Source organism: Epinephelus fuscoguttatus, linkage group LG19 (genome assembly GCF_011397635.1).
Source record: "Epinephelus fuscoguttatus linkage group LG19, E.fuscoguttatus.final_Chr_v1".
In the NCBI taxonomy this organism is placed as follows: domain Eukaryota; kingdom Metazoa; phylum Chordata; class Actinopteri; order Perciformes; family Serranidae; genus Epinephelus; species Epinephelus fuscoguttatus.
This window is the reverse complement of record NC_064770.1, coordinates 29,046,185-29,068,288: the sequence shown is the minus strand read 5'-3', so window position 1 is coordinate 29,068,288 and position 22,104 is coordinate 29,046,185. Positions and strand designations below refer to the sequence as shown.

The following is a 22,104-nucleotide window of genomic DNA, read 5'->3' as shown; positions in this document are numbered from 1 at the left end:
GTGTTTGTCCGTCTTCTACTCTCTCAGATTAACCCCATAAAATGTGTAAATCCGCCAAAATGTGCAGCTGGTGGCAAACGGCTGCTGGAGGGTGATGTTGACAGTAATGACAGTGAGAAAAGAGGTTGAATGTGGTGAGATTCTTGTTCCTATTCAGTTGCTATTGTGGCCTCAGTTGTAAAAGTAGAGCAAGACACAGCAGGGCAGGTAGGAGTAAAATCCTTTGATTCTGCCCTCCATTTCACGCGCTCTTGAATCAGTTCAGGTTTTATCGGTCGCATTTTAGGAACATAGCCTGCCATGTTTGTTTGGAATCAGGTTTGTCATTTCTTACAGTCCATTGTCACATGCAAAATGGCAGCTTTTGTTGGTTTATCTTCATTTGGCAGTAGCTCTGCAGCTATGATAATCTGCAGCCATGATTCTCAATGTGTTTGCTGAAATCACGATGGAGTTCAGTGTCCATCGCCAGTTGCTTAATGCAGTTTTCATCACTTTAAACATATGTTGAGATGATAATACTGATGCAATGGTCTTGAATTAACTACCTAACTATTTTAAAGGGTCTTGTCACAATAGTTAGGAGTATTTTCACTCAACTACTGTGACAAATAACATTGCATATTTAGTCTTGCTTGTATCTTGAAGTCCTCAGTAGTTCAAACACAGGCAAGTTGAGCTGTTTTCAATGAAGGACTAAACACAGGCGCTGTTAAAGGGTACCTTGGTGGGCAGTTTTTTTTTTAAAATTGGTCCAGTGTTGAGCGAGAGGGCTGCAGTGTAACCACTCGGGGCAATTATGCTCTCAATTTTTTGTCACTAACAGGCTCACATTATTATTCTTAGTGTCTGAGAACATTATGGCAAGAGTCTCTACAGAAGTAGACCTTTTAGTTAAAGACTAAAATCCATTTTGTTTAATCAGAAACAGCCCAGAAATCTCTATCGCCAAACCCACCAGACTCCATACAGTCATTTTAAGTGTGTATCAAGTCAGCATGTTTTCACATGTAATAGGGTGAATTAAGGGTTTATTTCAACCAAACCAGAGTTAGGGATTATTGGAACAGTGGAAAGGCGAACCAAGACGGCTTTTTTGAGTTTTATTTTGTTTCTGTCGTCTTTTCATAAAGTGTGTTTTACCATGATAAAATTAGTGTCTTGTGGTTTTGGCTATGATGATTTCTGTGCTGTTTTTGGTTAAACGAAAAGGTATTTCTACATGAGTATCCTTTTCGTAATGTTGTCATACACTTAGAATAACAATCTGAGCCTGTCAGTGGCAAAAACAAGCACTTGTAATGGATTGATTGAGGGTACATATGCCCCAAGTGGTTAGATTGCAGTCTGTTTTGCTGCTGCTTGCTGCAGACCTCTCATTCAATACTGGACCTGTTTCTTAGGCAAAAAAATATGAGTAAATACCAAAGTTAGTCTTTAACCCACAGGCCTAATGTGACCAACCACATACTCATCTTCACTGACAGACTGAAATTATTCATGCCATGGGTACCATTCAAAGTTCCCAGTAGTGTTACACTCCGCTTCAACTTTGCAAGAGCAAGCAGTCAGAAGTTTCTAATGAAATCAAACACTAAAGAGCCATAGTTGACACTCTTATTTTTAAATTGTGTGTCACTCTTAAATCACTAGTAGAAGCTTCTGATTGGTTGTGCTCAAAACATAACTTACCATTGAACATTGTACTGATACCAGATGCTAGCCAAAACACTGTGGCTAATGTGCACTTGATTGGCTGAACATGTTCACCATCCCTTTAACATAAGCCTGCTCTCTATGTGGTGGAGTTAAAGGTTAATGAATGCTTTTAAGTGCTTTCTCTTAATTTCCCCATGTAGTTTCACCATTGCGATGTACACAATACACACACGTACCATGTGAAGTTCAGACTGATTTTCGATCGATTTCAATTAACCAGCATCCTCAATATGCAGTATTGTGACACATTTTGTCTCATCAACATGTTTAACTTCATCTCTGAGTGTATATTGTAGGAGAACTCTCGTTGTCATTCCACCAATGAGATTAAAAATGTTTGTCTACTTCAAGCACCTTGAGGGCTTTGACTCTACAGTGTAAAAGCTCTTGTGATGTTAAGTCATTTGTGAAAAGGCTTCATCTTCTCACACTAGATACAAGGAAGATGGTTCTTCATAAGGAATAAACGGCAGGTTTGTGTTTGAATCTGGCATGTTATTTTTTTGTTGAAGGATTTATTTGTACAAATGTCTATTCCAGTATTCACTGCGCTTTTGTAACATAAATTGTTATTTGGACTATTTATTGTTAACATTTCAGAAAAGGTGTTTTTTTTTTTTTTTTGTTTGTTTAACTTAATATTAAGATGACAACTAAAAAGGAAAAACCTGTTTAAAGTTTTCAGTTTGTAAAAGGTGTTTTTATTCCGTGTATAAAGATAGTTATAAAAACCTGCTTGTCTGTTGTATTCATTGTGTGTGCTTTGTGGTAAAACCTGTTTAAATTCAAACTTTAACACAGATAGTATGTGGCCTGTAAGTTGTTACTAACAGCTTCAGGTTTGTCAGCTTTTCCAAAGAGAGCTGATTGTTTCTCTGCTGACTCCATGCCGAATCCTGGACTGTTAAAGAACATAAAATCTCACTCGTCAAACCAAAATATAGGGGGGTTGTGATGTTACTCATCTGGGCTGAAATTAAATTATACAACATTTGAAAATGGTAAGTAATAAGCAATATTTCCTCACCCTACATGTATTAAAAGCACTTTGTTTCGAGGGACATTTACAGTGGTGTTCTGTCTGCCATATGGCACAGGTGACCCAGAAACAACATGTCAGGTGCTGTACCACATCTCCAAGAAAGACATGATCGTTGCTTTTCTTAACCATAATGTGTTGTATTCTGTCTGCAACTGTGCATAGATCCTCTGCCAAAACAGCATACATAGTACTTTTATCAGATCCTGCAGTTTGGTACATTCATATACTTGTTCACACTGTTTACATGGGCAGCAGTTCAGTGTGATGTTTGCAAATTATATCTCATCTGTGATACTTCAGGTTTATAAAGGTGGTTATCATGACTTGGAAAACCAGAAGACATTGAAACAGTAGTAGCAGTAGTGCTCTGACATGGACAACAATATTTCTCTGACCTGATAGAATCACAAATCAAACATTAAAGCTGGAGTATAGAACTTTTGTCTACTCCCTCTTGGACAAATTTCATTTTGTTGTTTGGGCAACATTGTTCTTGAAACTTTCATGCCTATAAAGCCCTTTGAATTGAACTGAAATTACACACACACATTGTGGACGCCTGCATATGATCATAGACTGTATAAAAATAATGGACGCAGCCACCCTGATTCTTCCATTTTGAAGCCTTGAGTTTGGCATTTTGGCTAGTTCCATCTTGGATTTTTTGAGCCAGAAATGACAGTATTTACATGAAAGCGAGGGTTGGATTTGACTCATAGACTGTGGTGATGCCTCGCAAACACCCTGTCACTCAAAGCGGCCACACTCTTAATTATGCATAACTTTAAGCCTTAATAAAATGTAAACAAGTGAGTTATATAAAAATGTATCTCCCATACAGTTGCCATGAATGTCTAAATTAGCTAAAAAGACCAAAACCATTTTTTGTACAAGGCTGAAAACATGGTTATTTTTGCTTTATTTTTCAGCCCCGGAGATGCCTCCTACTTCTGACAAACGCTAGTTTATTTTTCTTCTGGAGCATCTACTTCAGAAACTTTTCTTGGACACTTCTTGGGATTTTCCTTCATACTTGTACCTTATGCTCCATTGAAATGGTCTCCCTTCCCTTCCCTTCCTGCCTCCTTCAGCTCTGGCTGGTTGATGTAAAACACTTCCAGTGCACCAGCACTTTCCATTGGAGAGTCACCGAAGACATCCCAACTCCAGTATACTTGAATATACAGACAGTTTTCCCTGGCGGCGACAGGCTTAATCTGCATGGTGTGAACTCGTCTGGCAAGGGCTTAAATGTATGTTCATTTACATGTAAAAGTCCTGCACTTTAGCTTTAGTTCTTGCACAAATAGATAACAGTTTGGGCATTTTATTTGGTAACCAAATTTATGTTAAAGAGTCAATTTGAAAACAGCATCACATGCTTACGTCTTTACTGTACAGCTTTGAGTCTTGTTAGTAATGTACAGTTTCTAAAGGTGATTTTGAAAATAAAGTTAAAAAATAAAGTCTGAAATGGCTGAACAACATGTCTTGCTAACCTGTTCAATCACAAACATTGGTCAAAACAATAGAAAACACTCGTAGGTGCTGTTACAACATACAGGTGTCTAATTTGTGTTACTGAAGAGTTGCATGTATTCACACCTCCTGTCCATTTGGCCTCCATGTGAAGCAGTCAGTTTTATGCTTTGGTCCATGTGAGCCTCGTGGGTCCTCACCAGCTGCTGCATCACTCATCTTTAGGTTTCTGCTCCTTGCGAGCGCGAGAGGACATGAGTTTGAAGAAGAGCGCAGGCCACAGTGTACGAAGGTAGATGGCCAGATGGGGCAGAGGTCCTGCCAAAATAACGTCTTTGCTCCTCTGACGGACAGCCTTCAGAACAGCCTGAGCCACATCCCCAGGGTCCCGACCCATTGCTGTGGTTTTATCCAAAACTGTATATCGTGTTGTACAAACAAGAAACAACGACTATTTTTAGCTTTTTTATGTCTCTCTTTCCATCATCGTTTATATCTCATCTTAACGTCTTCTCATGTGTACAGTGCATATTTGTAACACTGACATTGTCTTATTGTTAGTGTAAACACACACTTGTTTTACTGCCTCACCTCCATACTTAGAGCCGTCTCCTGTGACAGCATTGACTGACAGGCTGGTTCGGATGTACCCAGGACTGATCACAGTCACTGGAATCCCGTAGCGCTCGATCTCAGCCCGTAAGCAGTCGAAGTAGGCCTGGGTGGCATGCTTAGAGGCTGCATCTAAAGTTCAAAGTGTGCACAAACCAAAATCCTGCTTCAATTCCAATCAGCCGCATAGACTGAACAAAAATCTCTTGGGTATTTGTTTGGTTAAATCAATTGAGTAAAGACAACTTACAAGCTGATCTGTAAGGAATGGCTATCTTGCCCTGGACACTGCTGATGACGACGATGTGGCCACTGCGCCGTTGAACCATGGAGGGCAGGAGAGCTGTGAAGGAGGAGAGAAGAAAGAGAAACAGCTGACTGATGTACAATATGGTGCTTCCTCTCATAGGAAATCTGAAACTAAATTTAGTTCTGTTATGTTAATACCTCAACCAGTTCCCTTTCCTTTTTAAAGTCAAGATCCTTTAAATAACTTCTCTATGGTTTGGCTTCTTTGTGTATTTATAAACTACAGCATGACTCCTCAGATCTGGCAACCAAAGGCACTCCTCACTAACCTTGAGTAAGAGCAATGGGCCCAAAGTAATTTGTTTCCATAACATCCCGCTGAACTGACAGGTGGGTATCCAGTATGTTGCCACGATAACTGATTCCAGCGTTATTGATGAGGACATCCACTTGGCCGTAACATTTCAGGATCTCCTCTGCGGCTCTTTCCACTGTGTTTGTGTCAGACAGGTCGAAGATGACAGTGCTGGGAGTGTAAGTCTGGTGAATTAACAAAACAGAATAGTTACCATCTGTCTGCACGAGTATTCATGCTGTTTCAAATCTTTCTTAGAGTTTGAATAATGGCTGACACACAGAGTTGAGAAAAAAACATTTCCCTTCCCATGTGGAATAGTGTTGGGTTCTTGTAAAAGGAGTGGTAATAGTGATATTGATAATGCAGCAAAAATGTTACCCTAATTTTTGACCAGAGCTACTTTTTTAGAGAAGACAAGGACCTTCCATTTACTTGAAATAGTTGTTTTGAGAGACAATTTTACATAACAGAAGTTATTTAGTCATACACTGGCATTAGAGATTTGATTGTCGTAATACTTTAATTTCTAACTTTGAAACAACACCTTGAGAAATACTGATAATGGGAACCATTTTGATACCAAGGGGAAAAACTGACATTGAGGGTTTACGATTTAAAATTTGATTGAAAGGTAGCTATAACAAGGCTATAACATGACACCGACAGCTTTTCTTTTCTTTGTTAGCAGCAGAGCACAGCAAAATGACTGTAGTAAACATTAACAATATGAGAGAGCCAAAAAGCACAGATAATATTGGTATATCAATACTATGTAAAATGAGTTTTAGAACAATTTCAAATATTCAGAATTGTTGTGGATCGTTAAATTGATATTTTGACAGCACAATTAGAGACACAGAGCAGGGAACTGCGGTGTAATAACAGCGCAATAGTGGCTTAAATGGTCTCAGAATCTGACCCTGCTTGGTCTTTGGTTGTGTCTGACTATGTGGAAGTGTGTGTACACACCTGCCGCTGCGAGCCTGTTGAACTTGCTGTAAGCTCCTGGACCACCTGCTGCAGGCGGCGTGCATCTCGTCCACACAGCACAAGCCGTGCACCTGCAGCGTGAAAGACCCGTGCACACTCTGCAACACAAAAATCATACCTCTGTTAAATGGTGAATATCAAAACCAGGGTAGGTTAGCACATGCACCACAACACTGACACATGTAAGTGTACATTATCTTACTATTAAATTACCCAACAGGAATGAACTGTTTCATATCAGTGTAACTTCTACATAAAAGCTGAAGAGAAGAAGAAATGATCGGGGGCTGACCTTTCCCCAGTCCAGAGCTGGCCCCTGTGATGACCACCACAGCATCCTGCAGAGCAGCTCCTGATCTGAGGCGGACAAGTATCCGATAAAGAAGCAAGAGTCCCGCACTTGCTAAGATCATCTGAAGCACTCCTCCTCCCATGATGCGCTCCATGTCTGACAATCACCCTACCTGCAGACACAAGATCAAAAATTATAGCTATGAACATTTTATTTCCAACTGAAACTATACTATAAGTACACCAACAGTCCCAAGGGTCTGTTTAAAGGGACAGTTCACCCCAAAATCAAAGATACACATTTTTCCTCTTACCTGCAGCACTATTTCTCAATCTAGATTGTTTAGGTGTGGGTTTTGGTGTGAGATATCGGCTGTAAAGATGTCTGCCTTCTCTTGAATATAATGGAACTAGATGGAACAAGCTTGCTTCTGCATGGTGCTGAGTACGATCTAGTTTTATTATATTACAGAGAAGGCAAGCACCTCAACGGCTGATATCTCCAACACTTCACAACTCACACCAAAACATCTATATTTATAAAAAGCACCACATGTTAAGAAGGAAAATGTTTATTTTTGATTTGGGGGTGAACTGTCCCTTTAAAACAGAACATTTTCATCCAATATATATCTCTGTAAGATATCAAATGAACCCCACTTTATTTTGGCATCAAGCCACAGGTGACTCCTATGCTCCATCAGTGATACTAAATAATTTATTAGTTGATCAGTGATAAAAGATATCAAATAACTTTTGCAGCTATTAGATATTAAACTCAAATGCCAAAGTTTTGGATGGACGCTGGGATTCTATTGGCTGAACTTCAGAATAAGTGAGTAATTTCAATTTCATAATTTTTGACAGCTTGCAGGCTAAATGATTTGGGGCTGATCATTTAAAAGATAATGGATATACAGTATATTTGACAAGGAAAGTCCTTGTTGCAGCGCTAGAATTCAATTCATAAACAACTACCATATTTGGATGGAAAATATATAACATTAAAAACAACACCAACAAGGGGATTAAAACAAACCACAGTGTGACCTTGAGGTGTGTGCTCTGTAATCTCTCAAGCCCCCATGCCAAAGGGATGGGAATGTTTTAATGTCCCCTGCATTTAGCTAAGCCTCTTCCACTTGTCCAGTCTCCAAAGCACAACACAAACAACCAGCATGGCAACAGTTACATGAAATGGCATAGAATGAGCACACATACACACTCAACCAGATGAAATGACAAAATTTAGCAAAGATATTAGGAATTTCTTTTAAAGGAGGAAAACAGAGACAATATACAGAAACTAATATGTCATTTGTCAGTTTAGAGTCCCTTGTACTAAAGTAACAGTGGCAAGATTTGCATATTCTCTACATTTAGAAGAAGGCAATACTCTCCAAATCCTCAGTGTGTGCTGATTTTCTTTTAACAAGTAATTTTATCAGTTGGATACTGAACACCCAAGTAAAATGGGACACTGTGTGAAGACAGCATGCATAATTCTTGTGCGTGTTCTTCTAGGTCTGTCCTTGCAGCTGTACACATTAGTGATTGTGAGCACAATGACAACAGCATCTGATATGAAATTTACTTTATATTTACACCACCACAAACTTCCCAAATTAGATCATCTGATTTGAATGTATTTTGGAGCACCATGCTGTATAGATTATATTTCTTAAAAGGATATGGTGCTTTTCTTGAAATCACCGTAATTATTCATTCATTCATTCATTCATTCATTCATTCATTCATTCATTCATCTTCTAACCGCTTCATCCTCTTGAGGGTCGCGGGGGGGCTGGAGCCTATCCCAGCTGACATTGGGCGAGAGGCAGGGTACACCCTGGACAGGTCGCCAGACTATCGCAGGGCTGACACATAGAGACAGACAACCATTCACGCTCACATTCACACCTATGGACAATTTAGAGTTACCAATTAACCTAGTCCCCAATCTGCATGTCTTTGGACTGTGGGAGGAAGCCGGAGTGCCCGGAGAGAACCCACGCTGACACGGGGAGAACATGCAAACTCCGCACAGAAGGGCTCCCACGCCCGGGATCGAACCGGGAACCCTCTTGCTGTGAGGCGAGAGTGCTAACCACCACACCACCGTGCCGCCCATCATCGTAATTACTGAAACTAAAATCTGTTGTCTTGTCAGTGCATCAACAGGCACATTTAATGAGGCATACCTGGTTTATTAACAATATTAATAAAGTCAATATTCATCCTCCTCAGCAGCACACAATATAAAACAGGTAAGATGTCAAAACTTAAACTTTCAAATGACAGTGAGCTTGGTATGCACTGCACAGGGAGGCTAGTCGTGTGTTACTCACGATGAAGTTAAATGATTGGGGATGCTAATGCTAACGTTAGCTCACTTCCACACCACATTGTTATAAAAGATAAACTCATATACACTAATATTAGTGTTTAGTTAGAGCCATAGACTGTTAAAGCTCACCTGGGTTTGTCCTGCTGCACAACACAGCAGCGTGAGCCTGTGATATGAGCAGTTCCGGGCTCGTCTGACAAGGACCCGACGACCGGAGGATGTTTCATGAGGGGCTACCGGCGGTTAACCGCATGGTATTCTGGGAGTTGAAGTTTAGTACGCCGGTAGGCTGACTGAGCGAGCATTACTGGGCTCAAGTGCCAAATTTATGTCTGTCAGACACAAATTCTTTGTCCAGTGTGAATTTTCTGTAGTACATAAGCAGCCAAATAAACCTATAGAGCTATATGTTTATTTTAAACCTAAAACAAGAGTTTAATTATTTAATTCCGTCTTTAAAACAATTTAGGAATGGCTAGGCTTTTTCAAGAGCAGACAAGGTCTGACAACAGTATTATTATTACTTTAATATTTATATGGGATAATAGAGGCATGACTAAAAAAAAAACCCATCAGTATGTCAATTATTTGGCTACCCTCCATTACTGTGAACTATCTGGTTTGGGTCCATGATTGAAACTCTGGATAAACTCTCAAATTATTTAGAGCAGTGGTTCCCAACTGGTCCGGATTTCTTCTTTGTTATTACTTCAAGGTCCATACAGTTTAACACATTCACTGTTATAGTTGTGTTTGGCCATGTCGTCAAGCTAGTTTGCTGTCTCTGTCCAATATTTTTCAATTAGTCACTTAATCTGCATCAGAAAATGATACTTCAAAATTGAAACTTAATGGTGGGCCACAGGCCAACAGCAAATACTTGTTGTATTGTATTAAGATGCAAAATGGTACTAGGATACCAAGTTCCCTTAATTGAAATGCCTTTTGCTCATGTGCCACTTTATCTGCCTCTCATATTTTTAGTATTTAAAGAGAGTTTTTACTCAGCATCAGCATAAATAGCAATTTGTATTACGATTAAAAATATACTTTTTTTTCATTAGAAACATCTGGCAGGCTAAACTGAACCTTATTGTAGTCCAACTTTGGCTTGCAGGCCCCACTTAAGGCAGCCCTGACTTACATATTATGATGAATGTGGCAATCTTTAGTCTCCAGACCCAGCAGTTCTACCTTAAAATGGTTGACAAGCAGCTATCAATCAGCCCAACTTGTGTCAGCAGCGGGTCAGCTTACAGATAATTAGCTGGCTCTGGACACAAATCAGCAAACTAATGAGTTTGTATCAGGTCATCCTCTGAGCACTCATCGCTCTGCCTCAGGGCTGCTTTCTCCCCATATCAGTTCTGTTTATCTCATGTAAATATACGTGGTGGGAGTAAATGGCATTGGAAGTTTTGCATACTCTTTGTGGATAAATGCTTTTTATTTCAGCCAGTTGTAAAATGACTGAGTGAGAAATGCAAAAGCAGGAACCAAAGAGCTGGGAAAAGTTTGCAATGTTAATCTCCAGGAAAAAGCTAACAGCCTGGGTCAGTCTCTGTTGCCTGATGTGCTGCTTTCATACACTGTGTTCACATTTATTAAGAAACGGTAAGTTTTACCTTGTAAGCACCATTTACTGAGTTAAAAACAAAAGCAACTTGTTTTAAGCTTTGGGACACAGATGGTGATTATCACTGTTCAAAGTTTGGCATTTTCATGAGCAACTCCTTGCAGCCACGTCACTGTCCTTTTCATCTAGTGTTATATGTGTTGTAGATTCCCTGTTCATGTAAAAACAAATTGACAAAATATTGTTCAAGCAAAACTTTTACATTTTTGTGATAGACTGCTACCCAACAATCACAGCTGTCTGTTGGCATATTATGTGATCACACTACTTACTAAAACACCACCAGTTTTCAAACCTTGAATTATTTTTTACAATTTATTTGATACAATATTTGATGGAGCTTTAAGGGATTTACACAAAATTCTTCAGGAAACTTCATGAACAGGTTTTAATTTGCTCAAATCTTGCTGGCAAAGACAATCCTTATTCTGCTTGTAATGGAAATTTAAATAAGATGTATTTTTTTTTATCAGTGACCCTGATGAGATTACCATCACTCTTGGTACTCAACTTATTCATATGTGAATTCCACTTAATCATATAATTATTGCAGGTCACATTGTATCATAACTCATCTTTCACTTTGTCTGTACTTTTACCTTCCCTGGGACCCAAAATTTTAAAGCTGCTGATTTCTAATCAGCAACTCTTAACAAGCACCATTGGATGAACATATACAAGAAAACTATGAATTCATAATTTGCTGTATAATTGTTATCTTTAGTGTCAAATCATGTTTACATTTTAATTTCACTTATGAGGGTTTGGCTTGATGTCAATGTAATATACATTATTAGAAGCACGTGTGAAATGTGACTCTCCAAAAGTTAGTAGTTTTGTAGTGTTTCAAAGGAGGACATTGAGCCACAGCATTGTCACATAAGATCTTTCTTGCACTCTTTTAAACAAGAATATCTACATGAACAAGACACAATCTCAAATAAGTTGCAGCTATTTGCTCTTTTATGGACATGATGTAGAATCCATTTAATGAAAAAAAGTAAAATAAAATACAGAAAAGTTAGTTTGAAATATCCTAATGTTTAATGAAGGGTGATGTACTGATCAGCAAGAAAGGGGTACAGTAAAACTACGAGGGAAGGGGGAAACAGCTCGGTACTCAAAACATGTCGGTCCGTTTCGACCGCAATGCAATTCAGTCCAGAGGAACTGCTGTCGTACCCTTGTGCACTTGCTTGTTGTGTGTCAAGGATGCAGGTGGAGGGCGCAGGGGAGGAGGCGCAAGGGTACTACGGAGATAAGTGTGCTGTTGTTGTCACATAGAAGTAAAGGAAATGCAAGGGATAAAACAATTCCTTCTAGTTTTAACTATATCCCTCTGATCAAAGTTCAAAATGGAAGCACCCATCACATGTGTGGAGCTAACTGCTGGGCCTGATCATGACTTCCACTTTTCTTACATTTGGGGGTGGATAGGTTCTGTTTTTTTGTTTGTTTTTCCTTTTTTCTGTTGGTTCTTAAACCCTCTTCAGAGTGCACTCATACCGCATAAAGTTCATAGATCTTCTTGGCGCAATACACCAGGGCAGCCAGTGCTATCGTATTATGGAGTCTCTTTCTGTGGATGTCATCCCTGCGTACCAATACCACGGGCGTCGAGGAGGTGAGTGTATGCAGGGGCAGCCGCGAGAGTTTTTGGCTGTCATATTCCACCTGGTACTTGCAGCAGGGGTCAAATTGCCATGAAATCCCGTAGAGGGCAGCACAGGCCACACTGAGGGCACCAGCGGGCAATGCCACATAGCGCGAGTATTCAACGGGTAGTGAAAGTGGCGTCAGGAGGCAAGCAGCGCCTGACAACACGGCCGTCTTGTGCAGGCAGTTGCCCACTGTAATCCAACGGGCCGTTTCATCTCCGATGCGTGTGGGCTCAATGACAATGTATTTATACTGGGCCTCCAGTGCCTGCTCCAGCTCATACTCAAACTGGTCCTGCGCATTCTCCCCATTGTAGATCTCGTGCACAATGTAGCAGTCTGTCGCCGCCATCACTCCCCTGTTTGGAAACAGAAAAACCAGCAAGGAGCAGTGAGAGAAAGGATAGAGAATGGATTAACTAGACTTAGTACTTTTAAGACTGGTTTGCCTACATTTTTACATCGAACTGCCCATTTTCAAGAATATTTTTTGTCTGGAATAGTTCATTCCCAGCTAGTTATTTTACACAAATTGTTTCTAAACTGAAATTCCACAAGGCTTACCAAATCACAACATCTATGTGTAGATCAGCCAAAGCATTTAAACCAATGACAGGTGAAGTGAATGACATTGATCATCTCGTTACAATGCAATGTTCTGCTGGCATTCACATAGATTCCACTTAACAAGCACCACCCACACAAACACCTTTGTAGATCAAGTAACCCCCCCTCATGGTAATGGCACTCCTAAATGGCAGTGCCCGGGGGAAAATGTGGGACAGCGGGACAATGTGCCATGATACACTAAAAAAGAGCCCAGGGCGTCAACCTGGCCTCCAAATTCCCCAGATTCCAATCCAATCAAGCATCTGTGGGACGTGCTGGTACACAAAAGGTCTTGTGTCCATTCCTTGGCAGGTAAGAGCCAAGTCTGATCCACGGTGGGGTTTCTGACCTGTCAAGGTGTGGACACAGGACCTCTAGGGGGTGTCTTGTGGTGTCTGGCACCAGGAAATTTGCAGCGGCTCCTTTTGAGTCCGGTGGGTTGCAAGTTGATGTACCCTCATGTCCCACGGATACTTGATCAGACTGGGATATGGGGAAACTGGAAACTAGGTTCACACCTTGAGCTCTTTGTCACATTCCTTGGGCCATTCCTGAGCAGTTTTTGTGGGGTGGCATGGCACATTGTCCTGAAGGGGGAGGGGGCACTGCCATCTGGGAGTGATTTTACCATGAGAGGGTTTATAAAAATATACGTTACTCCCATTACTAACATGTCATCTGAAACATTCATACATGAATTTTATATTTGTTTTCAGTTACAAAGTAAAAGTAACATAGCCTACAATCAGTTACAAACAATTTCCATGACCAAAAACCTGAAAGCATTTTGTTAACATGGTACATTCTAGATAAAAAAGTTTAGTTAATAAAATTATGTTAGAGAGTGTAAGCACATTTTTACAACATTATGAGGCTCACTTTAATTCATATTCCTGTGTACTACATGTAAATAACATGTGGATATCCATTACTTCAAATGCCCTCAGGTTGCATTGGTAACTTTGTTCCATATTGTTTTACATAAATTCATAAAATGTGAAAGAAACCAAATGGTGATCACACATTTTCAGATCTTAAGTGCTTTCAACACAATACTTTGTTTGACTAACAGCCCAAAACCACCAACGCGTGAAATATGAAATGACACATAAAATTATATATTTGGGAATCTGTAACTAACAACTTTTATTTATTTATTTCAATCTTGACAAATAAATTACGACCAATAACTACTTTCCATCTGGATGATTAATCGACTAATATTTTCTGTAAATGTATAATTTTCCAGTTATTGGTAGATTAACTTGACATACGACCAACACGTATATTTGAATCAATGTCAAAACTCCGAGGCCTTCCAGTAAATTTTGACAGCATGGCAAACAGAGCCTAACGACAACCTAGATAGACAATCAGCTTATTCGGCTTCAAAGACAGCGGGACATTGGCTAAAGGAGTACTCGATAACTGTGGAAATAATTTAAGGACCACAGTGCAAGGGACATAATGTACAGAGCGTCGGTTAGATAACCCGCTCGCATGGTAAAAAGTTGGAGGACTGACCGGCTAAGTTGAGGACCGTTGTACTTTCAAAACAGGTCGACAAACATAGCGAACAACACTGTTAGCTCAACCTCAATTATGTAGCATGTATACAGTGGCGAATCACACCAGCATCCGACCCTGCGGACGGTTAAACGTAACTTTTCCCACGGTTAATCGGCTGCTGAGAAATAACCAAAACATCACATGAGCTGCTAGTTTGTTTCCTTGCTAACGTTAGCAAACTGTACACGTTAGCCTGCTAATGTTAGCTAACCCTGGGATAAAATTCCGACCTGTCGTGTTGGCATTTCACTTTAAGTCCCGAACGATATGCGTGTTCGGGATCTGGTGAATGGCGACATCGACAAAAGGATGTATCATATTAAAATATTTTCGTTAAATTGCTTAGATGTGGAGTAACTGACCTCTCCCTGCTTACTGGGACACCGCGCCTCCTTCCCAGCGACGCCATGTTGGAGATACAACCGTGATTGCAGTTGACGTATGAGAGCGCAGAGCCTTCTGGGTAATGTAGTGTGTCTACGCAGACGACGCATCACTTCGACTCGACGCGGACTACTATTCCCATAATGCTATACAGCATGAGTACCTGCCTTTACGTATTTTATAATAGCGCATAGAAGTTTGAGAGGTCAAACCACATTCTAAATAAATCTAACACAGCTGACGAAGGTATTTAATATATAACGATTAGTCAAGTAACAATTTTAAAACTGTGCATCAAATAAATACAGTAACCATTTAGATATCTAAATCGTCAATTGCACATGTAGATTGCATGCATCGGTTACAACATATACAGTATGTGACATAGTGATACAGTGTCCCAACCATCTGGCTCTGTTACAAGATTTGTGGTTGAATCTGTGTTTTGTACTCACCCATATTGCGCTCTGCGTGCTCTGTCTCTGTGTCCCCGTGCGCGAGCACGGGCTCCCTGTCCGCGTGCTGTAACCTGAGGCGCTTTGGATGTAACAACTATAATGGCTACGTTCAGGAATGTGCGATCAGCTGAAACCAAATGCTGCGCCTGTGACAAAAAGTATAAGAGCTTCATAATCGAGGAGGCTAAATGATGGGTGCATGGCGAATCAATGCAAATCAAACCGGCGTTATAAAGCTGTGATATTTGAATGATGTTTAACCATGGTTGCTCGACCTGTCATGTCCCCCCTAGAACCTCTAATTTTCAATATGCGATCAAGAAACCTTTCACCTGATGTCTGCTTTTTGAAGACATGTTTATATGAATCTTATGTTGATTTATTTATTGGATCAGATAGTCTTGATTTGAATTGTAGAGTATAGTTGTTCAGGCAAAGCTTTTTATTGATACTACTGGTGCTCTGAGCATGCTGATATATTTTATCAACTAAAAAGAACTGGAGTGAGACATGTTTATGTTCCTCAACGTTAGATATCTAACAGACACTGATATCAATACACAGCTCTAGTCCTTTATTACACACTTGACTAAGCCTATAAAATAACTATCAATGAAAAGTTTTTGATTAAAGAACTTAACCTGCCCCAGATTCCCAGAGACATGACAGAGGACATGACCTCAGTGTCCTCAGTAGTAGCCATGGCCCTGGTTGTAGACCTAAATCACTTTCACTGACACCAACACTTGGCCATTCAAGACTCTTGATTTAAGAGAACTTTGGGTATCAATATGGGTTTATAGCCTACATGTTTGTGTTTTGAGTTTATAGTTTATCAGCGATACCTCATTTCACTTAGATCACTTCTTCTTGGTCTTCTTAAGGAATGAGGAGATATTCTGTAGTTAATGAGAGTCCTAAAGACTCAGCAGGGTTTGGGCTGAGCTGCCATACTTTCAAATGGGAGACAAACAGGCAGATTTCTTTCCATCTCACCCATTTTAGGGTGCTCACCCTTGCATTGTTAACAGCACACCATGTGACACAGAGCTCAGGTAATTCTTAAAAGTGTCACTAGATGGCGCCAACATTCTTCCGTTTTTCTTAAAATTAGTAGCGTCTGTTGCAGGATGTTATTAGAATTGTTTGCTAGTGAATGAGATGTGTCATGTTTTTGTGGTTTGGTTTTTGTATTAAATGTGTAGAGTTTTGCAAAATTAGCTTACAGTTTCAAACAGTGCCTAAACAATCAGAAAAAAATGTTTTATGTGTTTATTATGATATCTTTAAAGTTACCATTACATATATACATAGTTTAAAGCTGTATGTACTTAAGTATCTCTGATTGTCCATGCACTACTTATGCAATGCACTAATCTGACAGGATAAAAACAGTGGTGTAATGGAGGGTTGTAATGGAGGGTATACACAGGTACAGAATATACCCACCTCTTTTTCTGTCCTGTTTACAGTATACCCAGTATCAGCCCAAAAGACACCGGAACAAATAAGTGAGTGTAACAACTTTCTCCTTGGTAATCTACCCATCTACCTATCAGTACACCCACCTCATCAACTACCACTACACGACTAAATAATAGCGCTCTGAGGTGGACATCAAGATATTTTCCAAATGTTGAAACGAGCGGCACAGTCCCCTTTTAGGCACTTACGAGAATAATAATCCACACTTTATCCAATCTGTGCTCACCTGTGATTTAAAAGATTACTGTACTACCATGAGATTAAAATCTGTTCATTGTATGACTACTGGAAAAACATGATTGCTTTATAGCCACACTACAAGAAACTTGCACCATAGTAAACAGCTCAGTTGCGCCCTGACTAAAATATACCACGCACTAGTATCTCATCTTTTCTTTAGAGTTAGGCGTATGCACACCTTTCCCTGTTTTGGTATAAATACATACTTTGACACTGATAATGTGATTAGTATTGTTTTATTTATTTATAGACAACAAGAAAATGGGAAAAAAACACAGCACAAAACAATATAACAAGAATTGGTACATTTTGGTAGAGCCACCTGCTCAAAAGTGTTAAATCAGACATTTGTTTTCTCTCAAGAAAACACACAAATGGAAACACACATACATACACACACACACACACACACACACACACACACACACACACACACACACACACAAATCAAACAAAACCTTGGCCTATCAATAGGTGAGTGTGTCACCTAAAGTAAAGATTCACAAAGGGAAAGTGGCGTCCTGCAATTACCTCTAAGTGATTAAAACAGATAAAAGGAGTCTGTCTTGCATGTTGATGTGTCCTGCCAGAGCGTGTTGAGTAACCTGAGGTATTTTTCTCCTCAACACTGAAGATTGTCGACAGCAAAAGCTTCCAAAGAGCCAAAAAGGGAAACTACAGTAAACCTTTTTTTTTTTTCCCCAGTAAAATTTTTCTTTCGTGATGACCTTTACCTTTTCGACATGAGCTGGTGAAAGCAGCCTTGTGAATACAAGAAGAAAAAACAACAACAAAACAGATCAAATGACAAGAGAAAAGAAGTGTAACCTTCGGCCATCCAGTGTCATTTTCCTGACAGATAGAACAAAGGACAGTGGACACCATAGAATGTAAATGCCCTGAATGTAACAGTGCTGATTTTGAAATGCTGGTTTGAGCAGAGATATTTATCCATATCCACACTTAGATGTCTGACAAGCTTCAGACCCAATTTATCACAGGTGTCTGTAATATTTGACAGTTATAATGACGAAAATAATGAGTTTTGTCTCCAGAGTTACTCAGTTTGTCTTCTTTGGTTTACAAATCCCTGCACCTTTGACTAATCAATTCGTGACCCCAATAATCAACAGTACATTTCTGTTACTGGTACGAACAGAAGTGGCTAGAGTTACGCTGGAACCAAACTGAGTTTGGAAAAATAAACGTGTCCAAAATGCAGATTATATTTTTCAAAAATTACCCATTACCCACCAAATTCATGCCTATACCTCCTCACAATCACCTAAAAAATACCTCTTTTGAGTAGCTTGACAAAGATGCGTTTAGCATTCAGTCTACCAAAAAAGTAATTCAGCCCTCAGAAACACTATTTCTGAGAGGAAGGGAAAGCAAATTAAAAAAAAATACAGCAAAACAATATCAAAAGGGGGCTGAAATATAAAATCATTGCTGTTTGATTATCAGTGAAGCTGTCATCGCTTCCTTCCAAACTATCATGGAGGAAGACACCTGGGTCGGTCATCTTGCAGCGCTGCTCACAACCAGTGAGTCTAAAGGAGGACAGGAAATTTGCAACGTAAGATTTGACTCACATCTGTTCTCAATACAGGCCTAAAACCTTGCTTCCAGTCAGTGATGGGTCTGTATCCTGAATTTTTCTTTCTGAGGTAACACGCTTCAGCTTTGGTTAGTTTATTTGCTCATGTTTTAACAAGTACTGGCCAGCTGATTCACTTCCTGTTTGTGGTGAGTGTGTATCCCCGTGTTACTGACCCATAGACCCAACGTTCAGCTCACGGACGTCTTTGCCGCAAGATCAGTTGTCTCTGGAGTCACTCAGAGTCACGTTTAACAATGCCTGGAAGGTCCTTTGTTGTATGTCAGCCTGTAACTCCAATGCATGATGCCACACAGTACTTAACTCCTTGGGAGTCTCTGTCTCCTCGCCTTCTCTGTTACAGCCATGTGGGGTCATTGATAAATATGTTCAAAGTATTGAGGCTGAGGATTCTCTTTGACGTATTTCTGAATGTACCAGCAGGTCAAGTGGGCTTTCAGATCCTCTTCCACCACAAAATCCATGGCTGCCTGCCATCACAGAAGCATAAAATTGCATCAAAACAGTGCTGACAGGCATCTTATCAGACAGCTTTTAATATTGACATTTTGGTCATTGACTTTAATATTTGAGAAAATCAACTTCATGTGGTGTTCTTCAGTTTTTTATGAGTGGTAAAATCACCAGTGAAGTCGTTAAAATAAGGTACTAATTCTCTTACTCCTCTCTTAATACAGTAAGATGAGTCTTCAGCTAATCGTTAGTGTAATTTGGATTCATGTGCAGACAATGCAGTTCACAATAAACGGTCTATACATTTTTTTGGTTTGTTTTTTATATGTCATAATTTATATGGTCAAAAGATTACAGATTGAGCCTTTAAGAAATGAACAGAGAGAAACACTCTCTTCTCTTGAGATCATGATAGATGTAAATAACCAGTGCTTATGAGTTTTACCTTGGCAAGGTGCTTGGCTATTCCTCTTCCTCTGTAAGCATCTGGAACTTCAGTGTGTTGCAAGTCCACTGTCTTCTTCCCAACATATTCATACAGAAGAACTGCTCGATCATGAGATCCTGAGGGTAGGCAGAAGTCATAGGTCTCTGTTGTGTTAAAGGTATTCTATTCTTATTTCTTTTCTTTAATTATAGGCTACTTTTTGTAAACAGTATCACCAGCGAAAGTGAAAACCAACTCCAGATTGACCTCGTTATATTTGTGTTTTTAGTTTCTTTTTTGCTGCTGTGTCTGTGATTTTTGCAGCTTCCTCTTGCATGCGTGCTGCTTCTGATATGCCCCCTGGGTGCTACCTTATTATAGAGTCCCAGCCTCATCTGCACACTGTGGCCAGGAATGTCCAGAACATAACACAATAAGAAGAAACTAGGAAAATTCAGGCAGAGGGCTGAGTCTCTGCAGATAAATACACTGCCACACACTAGTGGATTGTAAGTGATGATTGAGAGGGATTATTTTTGTATGAGTCTATACATTGTTTTTTAGGAAAATCCTGCTCAGTATACCTTTAAGTTTGTCTCCACCCAACCTAGTTTCCTACAGCTTTCCAAAAGTAACCTGACCCCACCTTTGTAGGAGATACTGACAATACATGATAATAATACCTAAGAGGGCAACTGTCTGTGTTTGAGGACAAAACTTACAGAGAAGAGTAATTAATACTGCTGCTCACTGCTATCACAACAAACAAAGACTTCTACCTCATGCCTGCAACACAGTCTCATGCTGGTTTAACTATGGAGCTATGACATTTAAATCTGAGTACCAGACTGCAAGTGAAGTTACCGATCAAGTTGTAGTAGCTTGCAATAAACATATAACACTGCAACATGGCTGCTCGATAAGTGAATGAGCATTCAGTTTACTTAAAACAAGAGTCACTGGTTTGATACCATGTGATGTGGCTGCAGACAATGTTTGTGGATAGGGATAATAGCTGGGTGGAGAGAAACGGACATGATAAAGATCTTCATTCAGGGAAAAATGGCTTCTACCTTTATGCTGTAAACACATCTCACATATCTGAATTCATACATGACAACAACTTACATTGAGTTTTAAACTTACCAAACGATATATATATCATTTTGTCAACACTGGCTTTTATTTAAACGTTTCAAAAATGACTGCCTAAACCCATATGGGTGTAACTAATATAATACAGATCTTGATTAATCAAGGAAATTAAGATGTTGGGTGTTTTAAGCATAACTGATAACAAATAAGGAGAGGAACTATGTTGTTATACGGGAACTTCGCTAATGATTGATATTTACTGACGCCTATTAAATTGTCTTTTGTGATGGATGCTATTAAAGGTTGCGTATTTGCTTTCAGGAATGGAATGTTGAAAATGTTTCCGAAAAACAAGCTGCTGAAGTTACAAGTCAAGGAAGTCAGCAGCTTTGACCAGGAGGCAGTGTCGTCTGTTCAACACGAAATAATATCCGAATAAAGACGTGACATCTGTTCTGAGTGAAACGACAAACACCTCTGTGTCTGAAATGGCAGCTGGAGTTATCAGTAAGGACACGGCGACGATGTTGGCAGTGAGAAAAGCGACACCAACCGCTGAGCTAACGTTAGCCAGCTAGCATGCTAATGTTTCCATGTTGAACTTACCATTTAGTCTTATCACAAACTGCCGACGCTTTTTGTCGTGCTCCACTTGGATCTGAGAGTTGTTTGCGTCGAGGACATTTGCCTGTGCTGCCTGTGCCATAATAGCTTTGTACACTTGACGATGGCTGCTTTGCTATCTTGCAGCGATGCTAACCAGAAATGGCTAACTTAGTTAAAATGATGAACGGCCAAAGCAAAACACTCCATCCAACGAAATCAGCTGTGAGGTCACGTGACAACCAGCCAATCAGCGCTGATGTTGTCAGCGAGGAGGAAACAGTGCAGAACAGATGCAAAAATTGAGATAACCTAACTATTAATGTGATATTATACACATAGTTTTAAACATTCTGCTGTATGTTACATAGAAATGTTGAAGCTGAAAACGTCGAACTTTGACACTTTTGTTTCACATGCTGCATTTAGGTCACCTGGGAAAATAGAAGGTCTGTATAGGGTAATAGTAAACCTCGGCTATTTTAGGTTAAAAGTGTGTTTAGTTAAAATGTTTTATGGGTTGAGATTTGGCATAAGAACCACCAATTTTGGGTGAAAATTAATTACTCATGGTCAGAAAATAAAATATCTCTGCCAAATGATTTATTTTAGTGTGCCTATTAAAGGCAACTTGTCTCTCAGTTTGTAAAATCTAGTTTTGGCAGTTGAAGTTAACTAGAACTCAAAGCTACAATGTGCCAACTGTACCCATGGTACTATTAAATAACATCTCATATCCATTTTGGAAAGCCTTGGCGATTTAACACCTCTTGTAAAAC

General features: G+C 39.7%; 3 protein-coding genes across 3 annotated transcripts; all 3 read right to left on the bottom strand.

The window, feature by feature from the left end:
- Nucleotides 1-77: 77 nt before the first annotated feature.
- Nucleotides 78-9,350, bottom strand: dhrs7b (dehydrogenase/reductase (SDR family) member 7B). The gene is made up of 7 exons (XM_049560408.1): nt 9,217-9,350; nt 6,742-6,913; nt 6,429-6,547; nt 5,431-5,641; nt 5,103-5,195; nt 4,832-4,984; nt 78-4,657 (listed from the first exon to the last, which is right to left on the bottom strand). Exons 2-7 carry the CDS (start codon nt 6,893-6,895, stop codon nt 4,452-4,454), a joined length of 936 nt encoding a protein of 311 aa, XP_049416365.1. The 5' UTR covers nt 6,896-6,913; nt 9,217-9,350; the 3' UTR covers nt 78-4,451.
- Nucleotides 9,351-11,744: 2,394 nt separating this feature from the next.
- Nucleotides 11,745-15,001, bottom strand: tmem11 (transmembrane protein 11). The gene is made up of 2 exons (XM_049560409.1): nt 14,922-15,001; nt 11,745-12,740 (listed from the first exon to the last, which is right to left on the bottom strand). Exons 1-2 carry the CDS (start codon nt 14,966-14,968, stop codon nt 12,224-12,226), a joined length of 564 nt encoding a protein of 187 aa, XP_049416366.1. The 5' UTR covers nt 14,969-15,001; the 3' UTR covers nt 11,745-12,223.
- A 2,354-nt stretch (nt 15,002-17,355) lies between these two features.
- On the bottom strand, nt 17,356-21,544 carry natd1 (protein NATD1). Its single transcript, XM_049560410.1, has 3 exons — nt 21,329-21,544; nt 19,646-19,764; nt 17,356-19,217 (listed from the first exon to the last, which is right to left on the bottom strand). The coding sequence occupies exons 1-3, from the start codon at nt 21,426-21,428 to the stop codon at nt 19,101-19,103; spliced, it is 336 nt and encodes a 111-aa protein (XP_049416367.1). The 5' UTR covers nt 21,429-21,544; the 3' UTR covers nt 17,356-19,100.
- Nucleotides 21,545-22,104: the final 560 nt, after the last annotated feature.

What these genes read in the sequence shown, in the direction of transcription:
- dhrs7b (XM_049560408.1), bottom strand. Translation starts at nt 6,895, where the DNA reads ATGGAGCGCATCATGGGAGGAGGAGTGCTTCAGATGATCTTAGCAAGT. An exon ending in CAACAGGCTCGCAGCGGCAG is followed by an intron (nt 5,642 to 6,428) that starts GTGTGTACACAC and finishes TTAATTCACCAG; the next exon opens with ACTTACACTCCCAGCACTGT. An exon ending in AGACGGCTCTAAGTATGGAG is followed by an intron (nt 4,658 to 4,831) that starts GTGAGGCAGTAA and finishes CACGATATACAG; the next exon opens with TTTTGGATAAAACCACAGCA.
- tmem11 (XM_049560409.1), bottom strand. Translation starts at nt 14,968, where the DNA reads ATGGCGTCGCTGGGAAGGAGGCGCGGTGTCCCAGTAAGCAGGGAGAG. An exon ending in GTCCCAGTAAGCAGGGAGAG is followed by an intron (nt 12,741 to 14,921) that starts GTCAGTTACTCC and finishes GTTTCCAAACAG; the next exon opens with GGGAGTGATGGCGGCGACAG.
- natd1 (XM_049560410.1), bottom strand. Translation starts at nt 21,428, where the DNA reads ATGGCACAGGCAGCACAGGCAAATGTCCTCGACGCAAACAACTCTCAG. An exon ending in GTTTGTGATAAGACTAAATG is followed by an intron (nt 19,765 to 21,328) that starts GTAAGTTCAACA and finishes GCCTACCCTCAG; the next exon opens with GATCTCATGATCGAGCAGTT. An exon ending in TAGCCAAGCACCTTGCCAAG is followed by an intron (nt 19,218 to 19,645) that starts GTAAAACTCATA and finishes CTGTGATGGCAG; the next exon opens with GCAGCCATGGATTTTGTGGT.